General features: G+C 45.3%; 1 protein-coding gene across 3 annotated transcripts in view; it reads left to right on the top strand.

Moving 5' to 3' along the window:
* Positions 1 to 19,257, top strand: part of ICA1 (islet cell autoantigen 1) — a 128,056-nt gene that overhangs the window by 19,255 nt on the left and 89,544 nt on the right. For all 3 annotated transcript variants that reach the window (XM_030885168.2, XM_045288624.1, XM_030885169.2), the window contains exon 5: positions 3,802 to 4,000. In XM_030885168.2, the coding sequence (XP_030741028.1) occupies positions 3,802 to 4,000 (199 nt within the window). The remainder of the gene's footprint in view (positions 1 to 3,801; positions 4,001 to 19,257) is intronic.

Genomic DNA, 19,257 nt, shown 5'->3' with positions numbered 1-19,257 from the left:
GCATCAAGCGTGTACAGTATGAGCCAATCAGTAGCAGTAATGACAGAGCATGCGCTGTTACGCAAAAACCGCGATAGAGTGAAGCTGTGGAAGTCGAAGCGCGAAGTGGCGAGGGTTCACTGTATATAGATCAAGGTCTGATTTTTGATCTCTAGGCGTGTCCTTCAGTCAGGACCAATGGGGTACCATGCTCTGGCCCCAGAGTCTGTCCTTTGTACTCCCCCAGGGGCTCCCTGCTCGCTTCTCCACAGAACATGGTCGCTCTGCTGCACGCTTTTTGTGGTTTGCCTCAGTGTTTAAGGGGCAGTTTGGGCCAGTTCCGACACTGAGTCTCCAGTGTTGTCCCCCTTAGAGCCCGGGGCTATCAAGGGACAGCATGTCTCGTGGTGGGATCAGCCATATTGTCCACTCTGTCCATTGGCTGTTCAGAGCTGGGATGTCGTCCTCCAGGCCTGGTGGGTCAGGATGTGCTCCACTCTCTCTTCCTCCCCCTAAGTGCTCCCATTTGCTCTGATCAGACATGCCCCTCTCCCCTAGCTGCAGCTTCATTGCTGTCCTCTCAAGTAAATTCTTCTGGGGGGAGGGGCAGTCCTGTTAACTTTTTAAAACATTTAAATGTATTTATTCTTGTTCACAGAGGAGATGACATGTGTCGATCACTCTGAACGCTGTCCTGGGCTCATATTTGACCTTCAGCATAACTCATAACAATCAATCTGGTTCCCTCCCAGCAGCTGATTAAAGCAGGAGCCTCATGAGACCACATTGAAGAGTGGCCTCTCAGCTCTCCAGGGGCCAATTAGCTTCAGAAGGAAGGTGTTCAAGATGTCCTGCACCGTCTCTTCAGAACATGGTCTCTGGAGCAGCAGCATAACTTGGGAGTTCGTTAGAAAATACAGAATCTAGGCCCACTCCAGACTTAAACTATGTTTGACTCGATATTTTTTTACAAGATATACAGATGGTTCCCATGCACATACATGTTTAGGAAGCTTTGTCACAATTTTTGTTTGTTTGTTTGAACTAGCTCGTGTGTCACTGTCACTCCAATTTAAGTCAGATCCAATTTTAATTTCCCCCCTTTTATAACCACTCAGACCAGGGTGCACATCTGATGGGTGAGGAATCTGGACGGTTTCCAAGGCTGACTTCTATTTAATAAAAAATAATAATATTAAGTTAAAATTGTAAAATGCATTTATTTATTTTCCCTTTTTGTTATGGAATATAAAACACTGTGCGTCGCTGCCCAGAACAGGGACAGCATCCCAGGAAACCCCCCTTGTGCGGGGTTCTTTCTTCTTCTTCGCTTTCCCGTCCACCCTCCTCGTGCGCCCCACTCCCCACTCCCTCTCCCCAGCCCCTGGCCTCAGCATAGTTTTCAAAGTATTTCCCTTTGGTGTGAAAGCCACTGTTTCCCTTTAAAAAAAATGTTGGTGTCACAAAATAGTTATCGCTATAAAATGGACTCAATTTCTTTAGTGTAATGTTCTCTCACTTTGTCCACGTCATGAGGTGCCTGACAGACTCATCACTGCTGCTGAAGGGTGCGTCATATTCCATTTGTGTATACGCACAAGGTTTATTTATCGCTTCTCCACAGACAGGGTTTTTGATTTGTTCCCATCTTTCTGCTATTATAGAAATTGCTACGATAAGCATGGGTGTGCATAGATCTGTTTGTATTTTATTCTTTATTTCCTTAGATTATATATACCAAGCAAAGAGCTTTCAGGATCATGAGTTATTTCTATTCTCATTTGTGTAAGGAAACACCATACTGTTTTCCAGAATGGTTGTACAATTCTGCAATCCCACCAGCATTCCGATCTCTCCACATCCTCTCCAGCATGTATTGTTTTCTGTTTTTTGTTCTTTTGAATTCTGCTAAGGATTTCAGAGTGAGATGGAATCTCCTTGTTTTAATTTCTATTTCTTTTATGGCAAAAGAACTCAAGTATTTCTTCACATGATTGTTGGCCGCCTGGATGTCAACTTTCGTAAACTGGCTGTTTGTATTGGTGCCCATTTTCGATTGGGTTATTTGTGGTTTTCTTACAATCCGCTTTTAACTCAAGCATGGCTCGAATAACCAGACAGTTGTTCTCTGTACATGAGAACAATTCTTCTAGCAATTAAAAAGCCCCCCAAATATTAGGCTAAATTATTCCTAAATAATTTGTAACTGGTTTCCAAAAATATTCAAGTACAGAAACTGCACTTACTCAATTCGTTAAACATTAAAAAATCCGTTTGTTTATGTCTTCTTACTGCGGTTCCTCCTCTTGGTTCAAGACCAGGATGCATGCCTGCAACCCATCCCTAGGAGTCCCACAGATAATCTCCATGAACATGCAAGACAGGGGGAATTGAAAAAAGATAAAAACGTGTCCATATTTCTGGAAATGTTGGCTTTTCTTAATTACCTTTTGGCCTTGTCACTGTGGGCAAGGCCATCTCAATGCCATTTTACAGAGTTGAATAAAACCTTCTAAATAGTGTGCTGCCCTAGGCATCCAAGAAGGATGCTTGTTTAGAATCTTGAGGTGCATCTTCTTATCTCAATGATTTATCTTAGTTTTCCCTCTGGAGAAAGTCAGAAGGGAAAAAATGTGAAACAACTGAAATGCACTGTGCCCTCTGTCGTCTCAGAGTGCTGCCTCCATCTACGGCAGCTCAGATGGCGTTGGAACAGCCAAGAGCTGATTCCAGCCTTGGAACAGCCAAGAGCTGATTCCAGCCTTGCTCCCTTCTGCTACGTAAGTTTCCATTTAAACCGAAATACTCCTCTTAGTTTTATACTTTGAATATGTGCTATGAAACTTAACAGAGAACAGTCTATTTTTAAGAGTGCAATCTATCGGACCTGGTTCATTTGGGGTAGGAAGAAGAAAGGAAAAATAGCCCCGGCCCCACCAAGAAATAAGTATCTTCTCCAAAGTTTGATATGTCTGAAAAAATTCTTGCCAAATGAATGAGACTATATAGTTTACCGCCAATATTATTACTATTCTACACCTCCTGTGATAATATCCCTAAACTTTATTGTGTTTTATTGTTTTAAAAGAGAATCAAATCAAATAACCTAATCTTAAAGTGCCACCCTGTAGCATAGTCTCCGTAAATGTGCTTTCTCCTGCCTAGATCAAATAAAAAGCATTCTGTTGATGCCTCATTCCACTTTGGGGACTGCCGGAGGCAGCGGGGAGGAATATACATGGGCCTAGCCCATTGAGGAGACACCCATCCAACATCCTTCCATCCCTTCAAGAAGAACTAGGCTTCACAGGAGTAGGACGCCAGGGGTGACCAACAGTAACCAAAAGCCAACGAGTTGATGCTGACTCACAGCGACCCCATAGCACAGGGCAGACCTGTCCCTGTGAGTTTCCGAGACTGTCATTCTTAACGGGAGTAGAAGATCTCATCTCTCTCCCTGAGAGCAAGCTGGTGGTTTGGGACGGGGACTTCACAGTTAGCGGCCCAAGGTGAAATGTTCACCCGTGATCTTCGTCCATTCACACAGGTTTGGCTCTAGTTTCAAATGACCACTTGGCCAGGTAAGAGACCTGCCCAGCCGCCTGGATGAGGTCCTTCCCAGTAGCCCAGCTACATCACAGTGAACCACTGGCAGTTATATCCGACACACTCATGAGTTCACGTTCATTTCTTGTTACAGTAGAGCATCTTCTATGTTCCTGGCAATGTTCAAGGCTCGGAACTTAAAGATTAGTGAACTCTCAAGGATTTAAACTGCTAGCCAGTTTAGTTTCAAGATTGTGGCTTTACCCTCTTGTTTAGATTGGCCTTGAGAAATCCTTTGTGTCGCTTTCACCAAGAAGTGGAGACGTTTCGGCACCGGGCCATCTCGGACACTTGGCTGACAGTGAACCGCATGGAGCAGTGCCGGACGGAGTACAGAGGGGCGTTATTGTGGATGAAGGATGTGTCGCCGGAGCTGGATCCAGACCTCTACAAGCAAATGGAGAAGTTCAGGAAGGTAGGAAGCCTTGTTTGCATGACCAGAAAGGGGGTGCCCGCTGGAAGGCACTGAGGTGTGAGTGGGATCCCTCTGGTGAATAAGACATGACTAAGGATGCCACTGATCATCACTGTTGTCTTCTTGTATGACAGAGTACCAATTAATGTGACCTATCATTCTCCCAGGGTGAGCTAGAAGAGACAGCTGGAAATGGCCAGGATTTAGTAACTGGTTCTAACTGAAGTCATGTGTTCCATATAATGTGGACTTTGGGTAAGGTTGTCCCTTTGATGACTTTTCATGCAGAACTGAAAATCAAGAGCAGCTCAAAGAAAACTGGGGAATGAGAACAGACTTTGGGGGCAATCTTATTAAATCATGAATGCATAGTAAGATGAGTAGAAGTAATACTGCTCCTTTGTGAAGTATTATTCACAAGCTGTAAGGTCAGGTTGACTCATCTGTAGTAAAACCACTCCCCAAACTCCTCTGAGGAAAATGAACCGATGAGGAGAATGAGTGTGCTCTTCAGTTCCCCTGAAGGAATGGTGAACAGCAGAGGAAACAGCTTCGGTTGCTGTATTTTGTTTTTAAAGCTACTATCTTGCGTAAATTTAGGTATACTGTATGAATGTTCTCATACTTTCTTATGTACAAGGTGCATCGTACCACTAGGTGGCAGTCGAGCGTTGGGTATGTATGAAAACGTAGACATTTTGGTCGTGTACAATCCTAGTAGTTCTTTGTTTGGCTGACTGGGTATATTTCAGGGGTTGAAAAAAAATTAAGCTAACCAATAGATTTAACATACTGCACCAACTGGCTTTGCTTAGTTCAAATGATCGATTTGTTATTTGTGACACTGCTTAGAATCCCTAGATTTATTTTTCCGTGCATCCTGGTGGGGAAGCTCCAGGTGTCCTGAGGGTGAATGTGGGGGCAGGGCTGAGGGGGGCTTCTGTTGCTTTGAGAGCCCCGGTCGCCATTTTGTTGACTTAGTGGATTGATACAAATTATTTTCAAAAGCCTTGTTTTCCTTCAGGTTGTCATTTAGAGGCCTTCCCTTTGAAAGGAAATTGAGGTTCATTTCATTTCTGATCACAGAAACTCCTGTTAGCTAACATGTAGGGCAGATTTCTGCACCGTGCAGAATCTAAATGCTCTAGTGGTACGCACTTACTCTGTTTTGTTTTGTTTTTTCAATCATTTTATTGGGGGCTCGTGCAACTCATCATAATCCATCCATCCATCCATTGTGTCAAGCACATTTGTACATTTGTTGCCATCATCATTCTCAAAACATTTGCCTTTTACTTGAGCCCTTGGTATCAGCTCCTCATTTTTCCCCTCCCTCCCCCACACTCCCTCCCTCATGAACCCTTGATAATTTATAAATTATTATTATTTTTTCATGTCTTACACTGTCCGATGTCTCCCTTCACCCACTTTTCTGTTGCCCATCCCCCAGGGAGGGGGTTATATGTAGATCATTGTGATTGGTTCCCTCTTTCTCCCCCAGCTTCCCCTTCCCCTCCTGGTATTGCTACTCTCATTATTGGACCTGAGGGTTTTGTCTGTCCTGGATTCCCTGTGTTACCATCTCTTATCTGTACCAGTGTACATCCTCTGGTCTAGCCAGATTTGTAAGGTAGAATTGGGATCATGATAGTGGGGTGAAGGGGAGGAAGCATTAAAGAACTAGAGGAAATTTGTATGTTTCATTGGTGCTATACCTCACCATGACTGACTTATATCCTCCCCTTGATCGTTCTGTAAGGGGATGTCCAGTTGCTTACAGATGGGCTTTGGGTCCCCACTCCACACTCCCCCTCATTCACAATGATATGATTTTTTGTTCTTTGATGCCTGTTACCTGATCCTATTGACACCTCGTGATCACACAGGCTAGTGTGCTTCTTCCATGTGGGCTTTCTTGCTTCTCAGATAGATGGCCACTTGGTTATGTTCAAGCCTTTAAGACCCTAGATGCTATATCATTTGATAGCCGAGCACCATCAGATTTCTTCACCCCATTTGCTTATGCTCCCTCTTTGTCTTCTGTGGTCGTGTCGGGAAGGTGAGCATCATCGAATGCCAGTTAAATAGAACAAAGTGTTCTTGCATTGAGGGGGTACTTGGACACTCACTCGTTGTTAAGTGGGGAAAAAAAACACCAAGGCCCCAAAAGAGTAAGCAAAAATTTCCAAGGATTGATTACTAATATTGCTGAATCGAGGCTACATAGGAAAATCCCTAACTTTTTATTCAAGATTCAATTTATTTTTGGCATGAGCTTTCTTTGGGAGGTAGGAGTGTGTGGATGGTGAAGAGACTCAAACAAAAAAGAAAAAGAAAACTATCGGCTGCGCAGAATCTAGTAACTTTCTGCCTACTGTATGGATCCTTTGAGCCTGAGTGACTGAGACATGGGTTTTATATTTTACATGAGGAACATGATCCCAAAGTTAAGTAACTTTTCCACCCAAGTTCAGACAAGGAGATGATCATCAAAAGCCTAGACAACGCGCATGTTTTTGCCCTAAGAGAGGAGTGAAAAAAAGAAGTTGAAGAACAGATCTAAAATTGACAACATATTTTACAGTAATTTTTTTTTTGCTTTTCTGTTCAACAAATATTTATTGAGCACCTCTTAGGCACCAGGTAATAAGATTGAACACAGTTGTTCTTGAAAGTAGAAGAATCTCACCCCAAAGGGTAGTTCTTTGGTTTTGTTTTGGGGGTGGTTACTAGCTGAGTAAGGATATAATGAAAACCAAGCCCTTCGTCATTTGGTTTTAATGTTGAAACATTACCCACTCTTTAGTGTCATCAATCTGTTGATTCTGGAAAATATGGTTAAAAAAATTCCTTTGACGTGCAGAAGTAGCTGAAATGATGCCTTACTCCCCAATCCCATGAGTGCTGGGTTTAATTTAGTAGCTGAGCATGGTGTACTTAGAATTTAGCAAAAGGATATGTTTTGAAAGTCCATCCTCCAAGTGTCTATTTGATCAGACTGGAATCTCCACCAGGGTACGGGGCAGATACACTCAGTTCTTGCCTGAGCTGGAACCCCAGGCCTGGCCCATCACTTGACTCCATACAGCACGCACCTCTCCAATGACAAGATTCCGGCCTCCCAGACCCATGCTTTCTCAGTCCTCTGGGGCATTCCCAAGATACGAAGTTGACCTCCTTCCGTTTCGTAAATTGGCCTGTGGTTTTGCAGGTATGAAGTAGCATCATTTGGGGCTGGCAGCCCTTTTAGGCATGAATCTAAATTGTGGAGTTCTCTGTTCACTTGGGGCTTACAACATGAGATTTGTCTTAGAGCAAGCTTTAGGGTTTTGTCCCAGCTGAGTTCCCTTTTGAACAGAGACTCCATTTATCTGTCAAGAACATGCTACCGAAGCGTGTCTGAGTCATGTGGGAGATGGGCCCAGCTGTGGGTGGTTCCTCAGGAGTCACTGTGGGAGGGGAAATTTCTGTTTTCTCAGAGCCAACAGCCGCCTTCATGTTTCGGTGGGTACGTCCTCAACTGAAACAGTATTTTGTTATAAATTCTGTTCTTTGAACTGACACATTTTGGAGGGGACAGAATTATAAATCACACCTCATCAGTAGGATCCCTTGGTTGGACTCTTCAGCATGCACAGCCAGGAGCCAGGCAGCCTGCAGAGGGATGGAGTAGGTGAATCAGCAGATGCAATGGTTGCCCTCCTAACTCATGCTGTCATTTAGGGATTGCTGTTGTTACAAGCCCTGGTGGCACAGTGGTTTAGCAGTTGGCTACTAGCCAAAAGGTTGACGGTTTGAACCCTCCTGAGGGAGATGTAGCCTTCAGCTTCTATAGAGATTACAGCAGTGGAACCCCTATGGGCCCACGCTACCCCATCCTAAAGGCCCACGCTGAGTGGGAATCCACTCAGTGGAAGTGGCTTGGTGTGCTGTCGGTTGTCCAACTCACAACAGCCCCATGCATGCATGCAGAGTGGAACTGTGCTCCGCGGAACTTTCCAAGCTGCAACTTTTCAGAAGCACATCACCCAGGCCTGTTTGTCCAGGAGTTAGTCTGAACTACCATCCTCTCCACTAGCCCATTTGTAGCACCCACGGACTTCAGTTTGGGGATAGAGCAAGTGAACATAGGCAGTAGGATCAATAATTCTCTAAGGAGCACGTAGAACACTCTGGAGAGGCTTCCTGGAGAAAGACTTAAAGTCTGAGCAGGAATTGAGTCAGGTGGAGGCGGGGGAAACAGCCGAGCAGGCCAGTTACTGACAAAGTCACTTGGAACAAGTCCTTTAGATGAAGGCAAACAGAACTTGAAGGAGCTGAGAGGTCCCATATGCCTCCGGGGAGGCAAGACGGCTGGAGGGACAAGGGTGCCATCTGGTTGGAAAGGTAGACCACGAGAGGCATCTCTTGAAAGAGCAAGGAAGGGCAGACAAGGATGGACGTGAACAAATGCAGATTCTCCGCAGCGTCCCCAGATTTTAACGTGGAGAAAGGGTGCGGAGGGGCCAGACCTCAGAGCTCGGAGAGCCGCTGCGAGGCTTTTGTACAGACCAAGAATGAGAGGTGCCGGAACTGGGAAGAGGAGGGAAGTAGACGGAAAGGAATTGCAGTATTCTGCCTTTTCCCAGGCGTACGAGTCGCCTCGCCGTTCTTTTGAGAAGTCAGCAGACTAAATATAAATAAATAGCAAGATCAAGTGTACTTTCACCTCCACCAAAAGCTTTTTTTCCTAGTGTTTGCGAAATGCGAACGCTATTAAATAGCATACAGCGAGCATGGCCCAAATGATGAATGAGAAACTTCAAGAGTTAAACAAAGCAAACCGCCCGCTTCCATCCCGGCCCCTTTGAAGCAGTGACATTCATAAGCCTTTATTAAGGGCCTGTATCAGGGGTGGAAATACAAAGAAGTGGGACGCTTGATCCCAAGCCTCATGAAGGGCCCTGCGAGTCATCTGCTCCTTGTCAAAGTTGCTGTGATGAACCAGACGCCGCGAGAGGGTGGCCATCTGTAGCCATCCTCCCAAGGACCAACTAAGAGGTGGTGGTGGTGGTGGACAGATTTCAACAGGCCGAGCTGGGTGGTGGGGTGCCGTTGGAAGCCCCTCCCGACGCAATGGATGGGAGCCCACTCCACGAGGTCGTGTACGAGCAAACGTGCAGCGTGTGATATACGTGCCCTTGGAAGGCAGAGTGAAAGGGTGCAGTTTATAACTAGAAGTCAGCTTCTCGTCGCAGATGACATCAGCTTATGCTGCGAGCTCACAGAAGGGCCTTGGCCGCGTTGCCCTTGAGGGAGTCCTGTGGTCCATTAAGGGTCTTGTTTGCTTCGGAGTCAGAAATGGGACGGAGGGCAATGCTTCGACGCGGAGTGGGAGCCGCACCCCGCGGTGTGAAGAAATCGTTCTGAGTCCTCCACAGAGGCACTGTGGACATGTATCGGGGAGCATTTGGGTGCTGTGGGGGTCTCCCAGAGAAGGGTGCCTGAGCCGGTATGTTAAGGAGGGCCATTTATTAAATGGCTTACTGAAATCCTACAGCATTTGTCTAGTGTTTCGTCCCTGCCATTCCAAAAGGGTAACTATAAGGGATGTGAATGGATAAGCTGGCGTTCTCCAGCTTGTCCCGGTTTAACTACCTGGGGTGATCTGGGGTGCTGGGCTTTGGAGAGCGCATGCACTCACTTCGTAGTATCGTAAAATATGTTGCTGTGAACAGGCTTAGCCATGCCTGTTGGCAGCTTCAGTAGGTGGGACTGAATCAGTCTTTGGTACTCCTGGGCCCCCGTGGTGGACAGAGCGTGGGTGAGGCTGTAAGCAGCAGTACTGATGTTAGAGTGGTGTTGTGGGTATAGTTTTGGTTTTCCTGGGGACAAAGGCATGGGTTAATTAATTTGACAGTATCCTTCATTACTGCTGAACTCACTGGTCTTTATCTGGGGTCGAGCTCTCTGAGCAATTGAGGGCAGGCCCCGAGGGAGCCTGAGAGGCAAAACCGTGCAGGCACAGCACCATCTCTGCCCACTCTGCGGTGAAAGCGGCTCATTTCAGCGGGGATCACCCGGCTTTGGGTGACATGCACATTTTGCTTCAATCCAGTTTCAAGGGCAGCACTGGGGCCTCAACTCACTGAGTTGAACGAGTGTGGGGTATTACGTGTCCGGGACCCTCTAAACCTTCAAATCCCAGCCCATTGCCCTGAGTCCATTCCAGCACACAGGACAGAGTGGAACTGCCCCAGCGGGTTTGCAAGGCTGCACATCTTTATGGAAGCCGACTGCCACGGTTTCCGTTCTGGGAGCGGCTGGGCTTCCGTCCACTTGCAGTCAGTGGCCCAACACGTAACTCCCGGCGCTTCCGAGGCTTCTTTGGGTTCATACACGGACTGGAATTAAGCGCCTGGTTAATAGTGCCTGACTTCCTGCTAAATCGGATGAAATTTACACCTAAGTTTCCAGGAAGTTGCTTAATTCGTCTAAGAAAGACACTAACATTCGCTCTTCCGCCTCTTCTAGCTCTAAAACTCTATGCAGGGATTGAGTCCTTCTATGAGACGAGAGTGCCTTTGGCAAAGCTAGCGCTTTTTTGGCTGTCTCTGTCTTAGAACTCCTCATGTGCATTGCTGGGTTTTGGTGTGTGCTGGTTGCTTGTTTGGGTTTGGTTGTTTAACTAGGGCGCCGACTTCTTGTGGTCCCCAAGTAGATGGAAGCTCGCTGCCAAACCCACTCTTGGTGGCTACTTCTTCCAAGTGCCCAAATGCCATAGGAAAAGCATGCCATTCTCATATAGCACACCTCAGAAAGGAGCAAATAACTACGCCCATGCTTTCAAGTCTGAATTTGAGAAAGGAGGCCTTTGGGGCTTTTGTTTGTCTTGATTCCCCCACCCCCCTCACCCCCCAATGAACATGGTAAATAGCAAAAATTTGTTTCGGGGTTAAGCCAAGACCATTTAGAATAACATGCCTGAAACAGCTAATTCCTGCAGAGCTGTGGCTGGTTGGCTGCTGCTCCTTCTTGGAAAGAGGAAAGAGTCAGACCCCAGAGCTGAGAGAGCTGTCCTCTCTGTTCATGCCTTGGACGGGCCGAGGGCGTCTATCACAATGTTGCCATTCATTCGAGGGTCCGCACCAGGTAGTCTGGGATCTCTAAGCTCCCCTCCAGCACAGCATCCTCATGATGATTGCGTGTAAAGCGCCAAGTTCATTTGGGAGTAAGTATGGATCTTGAAGCTAGGTCACCGTGTACTTTTCCCCAACTACTTGCGGGTTCACTGAGTCCTGCTGCGCGAATCTTATATTCTAGAGAAGAACGACATTTTACGCAAATAAATTTTGGATAAGAAGCCTTTAGTGTTTACAAACAGATTCTCATTGGGATGTTAACACTTTTGTAGGTAGAAGTTATCAAATTATGGCCTTCAGGCCAGCCACTGTTTTTGCAAATAAAGTTATATTGGAGCACAACTGTACTCATTGGTTTACTGATTGTCTGGGGCAGAGCGGAGTGGTTACAATAGGGAGGGATGGGCTGCCAGGGCAAAGACAGTGACTCCCTGCCTTGCTACAGGGAGTGTGCTGCCCCCTGCTTCTTGGATACCACTATCGTAATTTGAGGTGAAGAAGTTTTGTAGGAAGACATTGGCATCCTTCCTGATCCTCCCCTATGGATGATACCCAAATCCCCAAACCAAGTAAATTCCTACAAACACAGAGATGTATGTGATTCCCAAATATGAACTTTAGAAGAGAACTGAGCTGTTACCTTTTAAAATCTAAAATTAATTGATGGCATTTTGTGCTTGAAAGAAAGGAGAAACGCGAGGACTTGTGGAAAAAGTAGGAAATGCGTAATTAGGATTTTTCTCCCTTGTCCGCTACGCGTTGTGTACTCACCCCACAGCCCACACCCAGTGGAGCCACCTGCCTCCAGGACCTGACGGGCATCGAACAGAGCTAGCACCCAAGGGGCACAAAAAATAATCTCACCCCTTGTTTCCCTTGTCCGCCTCCCCCACAAAAAGACACGTGGTTTAGGCTTCCATTCCATAGGTGCATATTTATTGGACAACTTACTCTACTGTTTATAGGGTCGCTATGAGTTGGGTTTTTGTTTTTTCCCTTAACACTACGTGCAGGTCAGTGGTTAGAAAATGTGCTTCAGATTTACTCAAATCCTGGGAAAGCTTTTTCTTAAGTAAACATAGGGCCCAGGCATGGGTATCTTTTAAAGCAGCATGGGTATCTTTTAAAGAAAGTTTGCACTACACATTGGAGGTAGGAAGGGGATTGATTGTAAGCCTCATTCTTTGATTTTGCCGAACCTTCATGCTGCTGCCTACACTGCTTCATGGCTCATTGGAAGCAGAAAAATGAGCAGTGCCCTGGAGAGTAGGTGCCAAGGTCGTCCTCTGTGGGACAGACCTGCATGGAGAGCTGTTTGTGGTAAAATGGAGCTCGGGATGGTGGTGTTCATTCCTTAGCTGTCTCACTGGAAAGGCTTTGTTGTAACATGCGACCAGCAATATTTATCTAACAAGCACTTATAAAGATTGATCTCTGTGCTTTGTGTGGTTCCAAACTCTTTTTTTTGCTTTTTTAAATCATTTTATTGGGGGCTATACAACTCATCACAATCCATCCTTCCATCCATTATGTCAAGCACATTTGTACATTTGTTGCCATCATTGGTCTCAAAACATTTTCTTTCTACTTAAGCCCTTGGCATCAGCTTCTCATCCCCACCCCACCCCCACCCCCCGCCTCCCCTTCCTCACGAACCCTTGATAATTTATCAATTATTATAATTTTTTCATGTCTTACACTGTCTAACATCTCCCCTCACCCACTTTTCTGTTGTCCATCCCTCAGGGAGGGGGGTTATATGTAGATCCTTGTCATCGGTTCCCCACTTCTACCCCACCTTCCTCTTCCCCTCCTGGTATCACCACTCTCATTATTGGTCCTGAAGTGTATATCTGTCCTGGATTCCCTGTGTTTCCAGTTCTTATCTGTACCAGTATACATCGCAAGTTCTTTGCTAATAGGAACTCATTTCATCCTAGTTTTTCCCATTTTGCAAATGAGGAAACCTGCATGGGAGTAAGGAACTTGCCCAAGGCTCACTGCTTTTATCAGATCCCAGCAGCTGGGTTTCAGCATCTACGTCCTTAATCGGCACAAAGCACTGCTTCTTGTGGCACCTTGCTTCATCGCCATTCGCTGCTTCACTGTGTAGGCCCAGCAGAGTCCACCACTTCTAGCCTTGGGGATACCGAGATCAAGTGGCATAACAGAGTTCACAAAGACAATGTCCTACATCTGCTTTTGGCAAGTCACGACGGGGCCTCACATGCTTATAAGTGACTGCTTAAAGTGCAGCCCTGCCTGTACAGAAAAAGAAGAGTGATGACAATCAAAAGATTCCCAAAATGGAAGCTATTTTAGCCAATGGTCTAAAAGACCACACAAACGTCAGTTTTCATACCCTTGAGACCAGAAGAACTAGATGGTGCCCACCTGCTACTCCTACCAACGGCTCCAGAAAGGGCCATATTAGAAGGTCCTCAATAGAGTGGGAGGAAAATGTAGAACAGAACTCAGCCTCGTAAGGGAGACCAGGTTTTCCGGGCGATTCGAGACTGGTGGATCCCCAGACCACGGCCGTCCACTGTGGGACTGAGAACAGTCTTTAAGATCAAAAGGGAGCATTTGCCAAGCATTCAGAGGGCTGAGAAAGAAGGAGCATGGAAACAGGGAACACGGGAGGAAGCAGGGTAAGCGGTGATGCATAGAAGGGGTTGTAATGCGGGAGTTGAAACTAGATGTGTGTGAAATTCTGAATGTAAAATTGGTCTCTAGACCTTCACCCCAATTACAGTCAGTTTAAAAGTAAAAGCAGCATCCATTCAAGGATCACACGTGGTTGTGAGCGCACTGGCGGTGAGGAGGAGAAAGGGGAAGCCAGCTCCTGGGGGTAGGGGGAATATAGCCCCTACAACTCTGGGAACATCGATGGCAATTGGAGCTGGCGCTCGAGCCTAGAACTGACCAAGACTCTGCCTCGGGGGCTGAGCAGTACCCTCACTGTAGGTACATGGTGGTATACTGTCGTATACGGGGAGGGGGTCTAGGCCTGTATCAGGTAAGGCTGGGACCCAGCTGTCCTCAGGGACAGGAGACAGAGAGGGTGCTTCCTTCTAAGAGAAGGATGGCAGCAAGGAGCATGGGGTCTGGTATATGGGAGGGACCGGCGTAGGACATGGCCCAAAGCAAGCTTTTAGATAATGCTAACTATGTTTAATAACTACCATTTATTTATTAATCTCTTAGGAGAAAAAGGTACAGTAAAACATATATGCTAAATAAATCCCTGGGCAGGTGCAGGGAGGCCTGTTTGGGAGGGCGGCGTTATCCTAGCTTTCGTCCCCACAGCGGGTCAGAGAAAAGGAGTGTTATTCTAAGACGCAGGTGCACAGACTCCCCAGGCATGGCAGGCCTCCTCCAGCTCCCTCTAACATTCACCAGGCCTGTAGCTGCCTCCCTCCAACTCCAGCCCAGGTACCTCCAGAAGCGCAATCCCCTCCAGCCATCCAATCCAAGATTTCCTCTCTGTCTGTCTGTCCCTCCGTCTGCTGGAAAATGCTGGGGTATCCTGTCCATTTCACTTTGAAATTAACCTTGCCTGTAGTATGGTGAAATAACCTACCCTTTTCTTTGGATGATTTTCCCTCTTACTGTAATGTAATTTCAGTGGCTTAAGCCTTTGGGGTAAAAAACTGGTTAGCATGATTTTGTATTTATAAATGAATGGATGAGGAAATTAATTATTAGTCTCTTATATAATTCCTATTTGAAAAACCATCACATCTTTTATAACAGAAGTAATTCTGTTGTCTAGTTAGACTCTTGATGAGAAGTATTTTAAGCAAATAAAATGTTCATGGCATTTCTTGTAAATTTTTAGTTTTGTTTTTGTGGGGTTTTTTAGTGTAAATTAAGCAAGTATGTTTATATAATTCAAAACTCACTAATATTGAGTCAATTCCGACTCATAGTGACCCGATAGCACAGGATACAACTGCCCGTGGGGAGTTCTGAGACTGTAACTCTTTACTGGAGTAGAAAGCCTTGTCTTTCTCCCGAGGAGCAGCTTGTGGTTTCGAACTGATGACCTTGCAGTTTGCCACCCAATGTGTAATAATTTAAGAATATGTATGTCATGTCCGAATTTTTCTTTCTAAATTAGAATTTTATCTGTGGTTACTATTGTTATTCCCTTCCTACATCCAGAAGATCTCTAGTTTTTTAATGTTTTTACTTCCAAAATCTCTGGAACCAGTATCTCTGGAATCAGTTCCCTCCTCTCATCCCCACTACTGCTACCCGAGCAGGAATCATCCTCAATTTAGAACATTGCACTTGGCCTCCAGCTGGTCTCTCTGCCACCACCATGCTAATGCTAGTCCTCATTCTGTAACATACGGCTGATCATGCCTTTCTCTTGGGTAATAACGTTCTATGGCTCCACTTGGCTGACTGGCAAATCCAAAACTTAGTATTAAGCCCTCCAGGCCCTTCACAAGCTGACTCTAACGTACTTCCCCCAGTCTTCCCTCTTAAATAACCAACTTGCCTCCTCAGCCTCCCTCTGCTTCCACACACACAGGCACCCTCTGTGTTCTGGAAACATGCTCTCCACCTCCCTGTCATAGACCTCGCCCTCCACAAGCCCTGCTTTTCCCACCGGAAAGTCTCCTCTTGCTCCTTCGTGCCTTTAGAGTGCAACACATCTTGAAAGCCAAGTCGCCTTCGGGAACCTCTGCTGGTTACACCCTTCTCGGTGTTCTCATAGTGTTTCCACCCACTTCTTTGCCTAGCACATAGTAGGTAGTTGATAAAAATGTATGCATCGAGTGAGAAAATAAGGAAATAAAGGAACTTTAGTTTCTTTGAAAGCAAGAAACCACCTGTGAGCCCCGCACTATTGTTTAAAAATGTTTATACTGTGAATTCCATAATAAACCTATGTAATATGATCCTGTGTATTTTACAAGTGTTTGTGGCATTGAGTAAACTTCAATCCTGCCATGAATAAAACTGAGACCCAGACTATGCCAGCAAGGAGTCATGCCATCCTCATCTCCTAGGAGATAGCACCTGTCCATAAAGCTCCAGAGCCCAGTGCCGTCGGCCCCATCCTGCTCACGGTGATGCTGGAGGACGGGGAGCTGGGCCTGTGGGTTGGAGTTCTGAGGCTGGAAGTCTTTGCAGGAGCAGGCAGTCTCTTCTTCCTCCCACAGAGTGCCGGTGGGTTTGAGCCATTGGTCTTGCAGTGAGCTCCCCAGTGTTTAACCCACCGCACTACCATGGCTCCTTCCCATAGAAGTTACAGCCTCAGAAACCTGACGGGACAGTTTTCCTCTCGTGCGGGGGGTGGAGGGGGGCTGTCACTAAAAGTTGAAATCAACCCCACAGCACCGTGGAGCAACAGCACTTTGCACAAGAAGAGGAAATACTGATGTGCTCTTTAAAAAGACCCTGTTTTGCAATACTCTAAGAGTGAATGTGTTCACTGCAAGTAGAATTTTCATGGCGGGCAGTAGAAAGATGCCTCTTTCTTCAGTGGCAGCGGGTCTGTGCAGGTGGCATTTCTTGAATGCTTGAGGGAAATGTTTGCTTAGCTCTCCAGTATCAGCGTGAACTGTGTACCAAAAGGGTGTTTTCTAAGGGTAGCTTGATGTAACCTAAGATCATTGTTCTTTTTGCCAGATTGACTGGCTTTTCTTCCTGAGACTTATACGTAGTATGGCATACGAACGTCTGGTCTGTCTTAATTTCATGGACACTTCCAACATGATAACATGCAGAACATGCAGATTTCACTGACTGGCCTCATGTTCCATAACATTCTGCTGCCATATAATGAATGACCTATTTCCTGACACAACCTCTAAGTGGGTCATGCACCTGAAACCTCCTGGGTGGCTTCAGGCGCCGTGTTTGTGTTCCTCATGTATGTGCTCTGTGGCTTCAGGAGCGGAGGGGCGGCCGAGTCCATGGGACACATAGCTCCAACCACAGTTTCATCTCTTTGTCTCCCTGTGGCAGCTCCAAAAGAAGGTGTCATCTTCGATTAGCATTAGGTAGAAAATTGCTGGTTCGAGTGTAGTATTGACTAGTTGCTCTCTCGGCACTCGCTGATTTCAGGCTCCAACCCTGTCATATCTACATATCCCTCTAGATCACCCTCTTCCTTTTGGCGAATAACGCAATATCATCTTTCTCAGCTAGTCCTCTTACTCTATTATGATAAATGAACTGTGATTTTTATCATCTTCTAGATTGTCATATAATTACATGCCAGTTCCTAGCCTAGCACTATTGATTTTGAGTGTTTATGCTTTAGGGATTCACCTACTATGCAACTTTTAATACTCAGATAGAATGTAGATCTTTATTTCATTTCAAATAGAAGCCATGTAGCTACTCTTTCCCAAATACCAATAGCTTTTCAGGACTATGACTTGTTTTTATTAGAACCCCAAACGATTTTTTTAATGCTGTATTTTTGTAACCAGATACTTTAGTGGTTGAAAAATGGTTTGATACTTTTTCTAGGTTTTTACTTTTCCACCAACTAAACAGTTTAATTGTCTATAAACCAAACCTGTTTTAATCAATTCAGTAAATCCCAATCCATAGTGTTCCTATGGATCAGAAAAGCACTGTCCCATAGGGTTCCCAAGTCTGTAATATTTAGAGACATTTGGAAGACAGCTACCTGGCCAGCTGACTGGAAGTATCCCCCATATTTATTCCCATTCCAAAGAAAGGCAATCCAACAGAATGAGTAAATCATTGAACTGCATCATTAATATCCTACAAAAAATTTTGCTGAAAATAATGCAAAGAATTACAGCAGTACATCACCCAAAAGATGCCTGAAAATTCTAGCTGTATTCATAATAGGGTATGACATGAGGGATATCATTTCTGAAGTCAGATGGATCTTAACTGAAATCGAAGAATACCCAAAAGATGTTACAATAACATTCAATTGTGTGGATTATAACTAGGTGTGGATAATGTTTTGAAGAATGGGAATTCCAGAAAACTTAATTGTGTTAACATGTATTCTGCATATAGACCACGAGGCAATCGTTGGAACCCAAGGGGAAACTGGTCTCAGATTAGGAAAAGTGTGCATCGTAGTTCTTTCCTTTCACCATACGTGTCTAATCTCTGTACTATGCAATGAGTCTGAAAAACTGGACTGTGCAGAGAAAAACCTGATATCAGGATTGGAGGAAGGCCCAGAACAACCTGTAATTCGCAGATGACACAGCTTTGCTTGCTGAAAGTGAAGAGGATTTGAAGCACTGACTGATGAAGGTCAAAGACTGCAGCCTGCCTTCATTATAGATTATACCTCAATGGAAAGAAAACCACAGTCCTCAGGAAAGCACCCACACAACATCACGGTAAATGGAGAAAAGGAGTTAAGGAGTTCAGTTTACTTAAATCTACAACCCCCAGGGAAGCAACAGTCAAGAAATAAACAAGGTATTGTACTGGGCAAATCTGCTGAACCTCTTAAAGACCTCTTTAAAGTGTTACAGAACACCGATGTCACGTGGACATTAGGGTGCTCCTGGCCTGAGCCATGGTATTTTCAATTGCCTCCTATGCACGTGAAAACTGGACAGAGAAGAATGAGTCCCAAAGAAAAACCAACGCATTTGAATAATGCTATTGGCAAAGAATATTGAACATACCATGAACTGCCAGAAGAACAAACCAATCTGTCTTCGAAGAAGTACAACCAGAATGCTCCTCAGAAATGAGGATGGGGAGACCTGTCTCCCATACTTTGGGCATGTTATCAGGAGGTACCAGTCCCGGGAGGAGGACACCATGCTTGGTAAAACAGTAGGTTAAAAAAAAGAGGAAGTCCCTGAAGGAGATGGGTGGACACAGCGGCTACAACAATGACTCAAACATAGGAAAGATGTTGAGGGTGGTACTGGAGGGTGGGACAGCGCAGTATTTCATTTTCTCGTGTGTAGTTTTGCTGTGGGTTGCAACTGACTCCATACACACTCGCTGCCATTAACTTGATAGCACTTCATAATCTTTAAGGAAGTAGATTGCTATGTAGTGGCTCATGTTTTTTTAAAAATCATTTTATTAGGGGCTCATACAACTCTTATCACAATCCATACACACATCAATTGTGTAAAGCGCATTTGTACATTCATT

Source organism: Echinops telfairi, unplaced genomic scaffold (assembly GCF_000313985.2).
Source record: "Echinops telfairi isolate 266 unplaced genomic scaffold, ASM31398v2 ScPeMD7_23;HRSCAF=83, whole genome shotgun sequence".
NCBI classification, from domain to species: Eukaryota; Metazoa; Chordata; class Mammalia; order Afrosoricida; family Tenrecidae; genus Echinops; species Echinops telfairi.
The sequence above is the reverse complement of the archived record's forward strand: the minus strand, read 5'-3'. Positions and strand labels throughout refer to the sequence as shown.